This window comes from Sinohyriopsis cumingii, chromosome 5 (assembly GCF_028554795.1).
Source record: "Sinohyriopsis cumingii isolate HCF-2022 chromosome 5, ASM2855479v2, whole genome shotgun sequence".
In the NCBI taxonomy this organism is placed as follows: Eukaryota; Metazoa; Mollusca; class Bivalvia; order Unionida; family Unionidae; genus Sinohyriopsis; species Sinohyriopsis cumingii.
In genome coordinates, this window is record NC_142965.1 from 57,824,047 (window position 1) to 57,832,509 (window position 8,463).

Here is an 8,463-nt window from a genome sequence, read left to right on the forward strand (position 1 = left end):
AAACAGGAAAGGAGGCATTTCAGTACATATGAAAAGAACATGACATTCACATATGTGATAATGTCGAACAATGACAATTAATGTTTTCCTAGACAAAACCGAAACATGTCAATATATCTTTATCTATACTTCTTTACTAACCAAACCAAGTACTGATGTGCGTCTCAAATGCACACCATAACATGTACACATTCCAAATGATCTGTTTTATTGATAGCTGTGTGATTTTTATTTATATCAGAGTTGACACATTTATTTTTCTCCAGGCGTCGTACACCGAAGCGACTCCGAGTTGTCAAATGAGTTAGTTGAAAGTAAATCAAGCGAGGTGTCCTTACATTTGTGAAGTCAGGTGCACTTAACATCTCCATGTGACCAAAGTAATTTATTTCTTCTGACCTGGTCAATTCATCAACATATCTTATGACCACAATGCCGCCAATAAAGCACACATAACACAAAAGAGTTGCCTGCATGTGTCAGTTTAAATCAGATGAAACGAACTTGTCGCCTGCATTTGATTAACTGCTCATGGAAGAATACTGCTAATTTTGTGACCCAAGTGGTCATTTTGTGACCCAAGTGGTCATTTGTATTGTTGATTTAGAGTGATGGTCAAGTACATGCATCGTTCAGAGTGACATCTGAGGTCAAGTTGTGAAATACAGATGAAAACTTACATGATTATACAGCGGTCAATACGATCGAATATGTATGGTTACTACAGTATTAGAGCGGCCAAGATAAACCGTTGCAAGATACTTAATTTTCATTGCACGGAAAATAATTAAAAATATTTAAGACATTAAGCGGTTTTTGAAACCCGTTGAACAACATACATAATTAATCTAAAGCTGCATGGCTTGTTTAAATTTCATTCACTGCTTGCAGAACAAGCGTGAGTCAGAAATACATCGATGTTGTGCTGCTATAAAAGAAAAAGAAAGAAAAAAAAAACGATTAAGCGAAATGATTTTAGACTAGCCCTAAAATTTTCACAACTGAAATGTTTGAAGCACAAATGTAGATAAACTGTAGTCCTAATTTTGTTTAGCCATTTTGGTGAAATATAACAATAAGCATATACTTACGCTGTCCCTCTGTCGCTTCAGCCATCCTTGTCACAAGCGCAATCCAAAATTGTATGAACAGAAGCAGACGCCAGCTGGTGAACGAGTTCAAAACGAGGCGCGGATTTTGAGTAGTCAATATGCTTCAATACATCAAGGGAGGCTACTCATGATTGGCTATTGTCTTGACTAGATCATAACAACGCCCTGACTGTAAAATATGGCCCGGGTCAAGTAGAGAGGGCACTAATCGGAAGTGCTTTATCAAATTCAAGCACAATTATCGAATGTGAGAAACAGGAGAGGTCAAGAGATAAGCCAAGGGAGATAGGAATCGTTCAGATTTCTTGAGGTGAAGACACTTATTTTGCTATCTATTCCAGGTTGTTTCTTGTGTCCTGAGGCGTGAAGAAGGATTAGAGTGCGTCGTACCAGCATTCCTGGCCACACATTACTACATTACTAACAAGATGGGCACAGCAAGACAATTATACAGTCCATGACAATTTTTCTTTTCCAAACTTCGAACTGTCTTAATAGTAAGGTACATTGATACATCGATACAGTTACGTTCGCAAAACTAATTTGGGTGGTGGTGGTGGGCAAACATATAGTGGTCAGCTATTAAATTTTACGGATGTGGGCCAAGCAGCAATGGCCTTAGCATACGCGGGGCCCGATTCGGATAATTTTGACGTGGCCCCCTCCTCCTAACGCGCGGAGTCTCATGTGAGTACAGCATTTGGAAATAAACTTTTCAACAAGTTTGATATAATATTGAACTTAAAATTTTCTTCCATCGCTTTAAAATTACTTTCTCTCCAAATCGATCCCATCGGCCTAAGGCCGTCCCTAGGGCAAGGGCACGTTTAGAGGTGATATCCGGACGGGGTTGAGTCGGGGGGGGGGGGGGGGCACGGGGGATATCTTGTTCGGATATTGGTTAACTAATATCGCGTGTCGCTCATCTCTATATATGCATACAAGGTAAGCTGGTAATAATAGTTGTAAGTTGATTTAGCATTGTATGTATGTATGTATGTATGTATGTATGTATGTATGTATGTATGTGTGTGTGTGTGTGTGTGTGTATGTATGTGTGTGTATGTATGTACATATGTATGTATGTAGCTGGGTAGATAAGAGCATCTACTTACTAACAGAAAATATAAGATCACTAACCTCAAATCAGTTTGTTTAAATTTTGAACGTGAAAGTCTTTTGTTAAAGTTTATGTATGACATCAGCTGCACGCGTACAGATATAACTATAGATTACTTCAAAACATATACGAAAGTCTGAATGATTATTGCCCGTGATTACGAAAAGATGCCTTACTTAAGTCGATTTTTATATGCGCACAATTCTGCCAACACGCGCCAGATTTGCTGGACTATATAGTATGCAAGTATAATAGTTTTATGGCGTGTTAAACTGGAAAGTGACATGGCTTTTGTTTTATTGCCTAGTTTGGTTGTTTGTTTGCTTTTATACTATTCTAAATCAACAAAATATGGAAATATTTATAGTTCAACATATACTGCGTTTAAATGCGATCCATGACCATGTTGGATTCTTCGTATTGCCCTTATCAAATATTACGACATTAGTACTAGATTGTTTACATTATTGGGTTGAATCAAATAATTACGACATTTGTACTAGGTTGTTTACGTCATTGGGTTGAATCAAATATTACGACATTTGTACTAGGTTGTTTACGTCATTGGGTGACCGCTCCGATGGCCTAGTGGTTAGAGCGTCCGCATCGGATGCGGGAGGTCGCTGGTTCGAACCCCGGCCGAGTCATACCAAAGAATTACAAAAATGGGACTAACAGCTGTCTCGCTTGGCGCTCAGCATTAAGAGGTTAGTGTTAGGACTGGTCGGCCTGGTGTCAGGATAATGTGACTGGGTGGGACATCATGCTACATGTCTGCCTCATGATGTCCCAGTGCTAGATATCACTATAAGCTGTCATACTGCAGACATCGTAGCGATATGATTGAAACATTGTTAAAGCTACGTTAAAAAGCTAAAATGACTGCTCCTTTGTGCTAAAAAATCAGCCTGAATTAGTCTAAAGTGCACTATCCATAGCAGCTATTAAAATAGGGAAAATGAATTTCGCCAGATTAGACAATACCAGTTCTGAAAGTGCAATGAATGAATTACCAAATATATAAAATGTAAAAAAAATTATCGGCTCTTTTTTTATACAATTTAACTCTGATGAAGTTCAGGAAGTGAAAATGACCAAGTGGAGCTAGCACTTTTTTGAAAGGTGCACATGTAGAGTAAGGCCAATCTGTATAATCTATAACCCACACTACACCCATCAATCATACACCAAAATAAAGGGAATTAAAGGTTCTTTGAATTATACCTAAAATATACAAAGTCTTTTTTAAATAGCCAATATAACCTGTGAAGAAACCAGGGGAAATTCTTTTCCTTTAAAATTCTTAGAATGGGTGTAATATGGGTTATAGAGTATATAGCTTGGCCTTGCTCCAGATGTGCACCTTTCAAAAAAGTACTAGCTCGACTTGGTCATTTTCACTTCCTGAACTTCAGAGGTAAATTGTATACAAAAACAGAGCCGATAAAGTTTTTTACATTTTATATATTTGGTAATTCCATTCATTGCTCTTTCTGAAGCTGGTATTGTCTAGTCTGGCGAAATTCATTTTTCCTATTTTAATAGCTGCTAAGGATAGTGTACTTTAAACTAATTCAGGCTGATTTTTTAGCACAAGGGATCAGTCATTTTAGTTTGCAGCGTGCTTAGATCATGTGCAATTTCCAATGTCAGCCACATTACATCAAATTAGCATAGAGGTATGCCAACATTCTCTCCACTGTGCATGTATGTATGTACGTACGTAAGTATGTATGTAAGCCAGAATACAGAATACAATAATGACTTATCCGGCATCAACTAGGATAAAGAGGAAAACAATCGAAGATATCTCTCAACATTTTCGACATGTACATGTATTGCAAAAACCAATGTATAATTACATTAATAACAGGTAAAATCTAACTGGCATTGTTTGTACGAGTTTGACAATTTCTTAATAGATGTGCACTGTACAGCAAAGTTCTTTATTAGTGCACAATACAACAGTGCATCCTTCCAAAGAATTCCCCGCACCTGTACACACATTCTCAGTCTGATTTTCCATTTATCAGACGGCAACTTGTATTTGCTTCACGGTATGTTGTTAATACACTGTAACAGTGTTCTTCCAACCATACGGCTGCATTCAGATCATCTGCCCCTCAGCGAATCTTTGATGACGAGATCCGACCAAACCTCATTTGGATCTATAGTAGTGTTGCAGGGACACCCGTTATACGTATTTTCAGCCATTACTGCAAAATACTGTCAATCAATGAGAGTTAAACGAGTTATGATTTCTTCGGAATGCGGACACAAGCAGCTGCTGTGCCCGGTTGGTAAAGATTGTCTGACGGCAAGGATTAATGGTCAGCCGATATCTTCCTTAGTAATATACTGAAAATAACTATATATGGTCATATAACGGGCGGCATAGAGGATATGGCAAACTATGAATGCTATACTGCTTCAAGAAGTCTCTCATAACGGTGGATTTATGTGCCGGTACGTTGTAATGGAGTAGATGGATATCTCGGACACGTGTAAGCGGACGGGTGATTTGGTAGTGCTCCACGTCTTTTGGCAAATCTTTGGAGGGATAACAATTGCCCAGTGTCACTAATAGAATCAGCTGCAGGAATCTACATGACTATGTCATTTACATCGAGAATAGTACGTTTAAAACCTCTCTTGATAGTCCAACTACATCAAGCTATTTACGGTCTTTGCTTGTTTTCTAAACTTTATCATTTTCTCTCGAGCCGTTTTTTTTTCACCTGTGACAATCTCATGGAAATGTAACTAATCACTCTTTTGAATATTTTGGCGAGTAGCTGTTTGGTGATTTCTACCTGAATCTGTTTAGACTAGACGTGAAAAAAACTGAGGGAACCAACTGACTCAATCTATTTCAATTTTCAGTTGATTCCTTAATATGACGAAAAAAACTGAAGAATTTAATCTTCGTGATAGTATAAATATTTTCCACTCCGTATCGAGCATCTTCATCAGTTGCTCCTTTCAGAGAGGCCACTTCGCACTGACCAACTGATATCTTCCAGAATGCCGGTTATCTTCTATACATTCACAAAAATCTTTCAAAAGACGAATTCCCCTCTGTACTGTATGACACAGAGCTGCATTCATAAACTTTAACCAATTCTGCATTGTCACAAACTATTTCAGATTCTGTGTCAGTAATCCATGTGTTCGTTGTCATCATGTCATTTTCTGTGACTCACAGATGTCGTTCTACGGTAACAACAAACTGAAAATTATCCATGTTTATACGTTAGCAAGTATATTGCAAATCGCCACAATCGAGAAATTGGAAGAAGTTTGCTTAAAAATGCAAAATTGCAACCATAACAGTATAGATGACATTAATAACATTAACATATAGTTGTTACAAAATGCTGGATGTTCCTATCACTACACATTTGGTTGGCAGGATTTTGCCAAATGATTGACAATTTCAAAATGAAACAGGGTTTGTCACGCCTATTATTTAGCAAAATATTCTTTTTTAAAATGATAATTTGTCTGACACATTGAATCACATTATTACAGTATACTTTTACAGACTGGTTGAAAGACAGGGAATATATAACAGTTTTAATCGGTATATTTCATATAGTGTAACAGGCCATGGAAATAGACCATCGCTTAGCCAGGCTGATGTGTGTGTGTGTGTGTGTGTGATTTGGATTTGTAATGCAATTTTAACAATTATAGTCATATCGCTATGATGTCTGCAGTATGGCAGTTTATAGTGATGTCTAGCACTATGGCATAACTTTAATATGTAATGAATACAACAGGAACCGGTTTGAGGTCATTTGGAATGCTGAATCAACACCATATGTCTGACAACGCTTGACTGATATTTGGTGGTTGGTACTTGGTTCTTGGTGATTTTTATTTTGAACCATGAAGTGATTATTTCTAACTGCGCAATTACAATTGAAAAATCGACCAAAAATTAAATGCCCGGCATTGTGAAATTAAATGACATATGTTCGCCTTTAAATTCAGCAGCTCTCATGATTTCACGGTTTTGGTTCATTACTACTTACTGATCAAGCAAAATACGTCAATATTCTTTGAGTTCGGAAATTACGATGTCCGGAAAACTGCAGATTTCGTAAAGCCTCAAACAATTGATTTATTGATTTCATAAAGCCGTACTACCATATTGGTCTATAAATCTAAGAATACAAATCACATATGTTCATAAAACTTCACACACTTAGACTCTATATCGATCTTTGCAAACAGGGTAATTAAAGAAAAAAGATGTAATTCAAAATTCAACCTATGCAGTGTACATAACTTGTGATACGTCGCTAGATGTCTGTCTTATGTTAGATGTTTTGTCTCTAATAAACAGCAACAAAAGAAAGAGTGAAAACAATAATCTATGAAAAAATTAACAAATAATATATTTTCCTGGAAAAACACTGTAAAAATGTTTAAAAAAACGGACTTACCGTTTTAAGAATCAAATCCAAAAATAATCCAAGAATAATTCACGAATTAAATTTTAGAAGTCTAGTAATGAAATGTTCAAATGAAATCTGAGTTCGAGTCCCGACGAAAAATCCATAATGAAAGGGATGAGGTATACTGTAGTCAATATGGTGCTGTAGTATCTACAGTTCTTTGTTATTCCACAGACAATAATATTTCGGTGTTTGAATTTCCGAATAAAATTTAAATAAATGTCTTTGTCCAAGAATTCTGTATGAGCACTCAAATATTTCCAGCAAAAAGAATTAACCTTTTAGAATCCAAATAATTGGAATAAAAATTCAATTATAACTCCAAAATGGTCACAAAAAACACTTTCCAGTGTAAAGTAAAATCCCAAACTGAGATTATTTCTCTATAGACAAAGTTTATGCAAACAAATAATGCGCAAAACAGATATCTGTATGAGGGTCATGTGATCACGTTCCAGAACATTTTAGAAGGTATTCACAGTCTAAGATCACGTATTTCAATGCAGCCTCGATTTCACTACTATCATTCACACATTAAAAATGAATTTAAAAAAGAAGTTGTTTACTTGATTCTCAATCAAGGCCAGGAACTAGGTCAGCAAAATTACAAAGTTCGGTGTTTACGACTAAACAGTCAGGTCAAACTAATTTCTGGAAAATATCAAATTCCTAGTAAACAAAAGTACATTACTTTGACATATAATTAATTTAAAAACATTTTTTAAAACTTACAAACAATTAAATTCAATCAAATATAAATTAAATCAAATATACAAAACACTTACCCGTAAAGGAAAAGAAAGATTTATATGATAAAGCTTTCTTTTTACCATATATTAATTATGCACGAGGTTAAAAAGAACTCTTATAAATTGTACACAGTGTACATATAACAATACGTCGTTATACACGGGACAATGCGTCTGCTATTAACTCATCTTTCTCCTTGATGTGCCTGATTACCATCTTCTTGAATCAAAACTGCTCCAACCCCTACATTACTTGCATCAACATACAGTTTAAATGTTGGCTGAAATTTGGAGCTGTAAGAACTGGCGCGCTTTTAAGTATGGTTTTTAACTTGTCAAAAGCCTCCTGACATTTTTCAGTCGAAAGGAACTTGTTTTTCTTACTCAATAAATTTGTCAGGGGTTCAGCAGTTATAAAATAATTGGAACAAAATTTCCGATAGTATCCAGCCATACCTAAAAATTGCATCAGTTAATTTTTATTAATAGGCACAGGGAATTCAGAGATAGCCTTGGCCTTAGGATCTATTGATTTAACTTGTCCATGTCCCACGGTATGTCCTAGAAAAGTTACACTAGCATGGCAGAACTCACGTTTGGATAAATTAATTGTCAAATTTGCATCTTTGAGTCTATCAGAGAATTTCTGAATTGTTACTAAATATTCTTTCCAGATGTCGTTGTAGATGATGACATCATCGATGTAAGCATCACAATTATCTAGACCAGAAGTAGTCATATTCATGAGACGTTGAAAAGTACTTGGCGACCCTTTCGTCCCAAATGGCATTACTTTATATTGATATAGTCCATCTGGAGTCACGAATGCCGAAATTTCATTTGCTCTCTCCGTTAGTGGAATTTGCCAAAATCCTTTCAGAAGGTCACATTTGGTGACATACTTGGCATTTCCGACCTTATCAATACAGTCATCGATTCTTGGTACTGGAAATGAATCTGCTTTTGTCACACTATTCACCATCCTATAATCATTGCATATACGGAACGTTTTATCTACT

At 36.2% G+C, this 8,463-nt stretch overlaps 1 protein-coding gene across 1 annotated transcript in view; it reads right to left on the minus strand.

The window, feature by feature from the left end:
- Positions 1–1,193, minus strand: part of LOC149799235 (uncharacterized) — a 99,810-nt gene extending 98,617 nt beyond the window's left edge. The window contains exon 1 of the mRNA XM_089958513.1: positions 1,092–1,193. Coding sequence (XP_089814639.1) covers positions 1,092–1,116 — 25 coding nt within the window. The 5' untranslated portion in view covers positions 1,117–1,193. The remainder of the gene's footprint in view (positions 1–1,091) is intronic.
- Between the last annotated feature and the right edge of the window lie 7,270 nt (positions 1,194–8,463).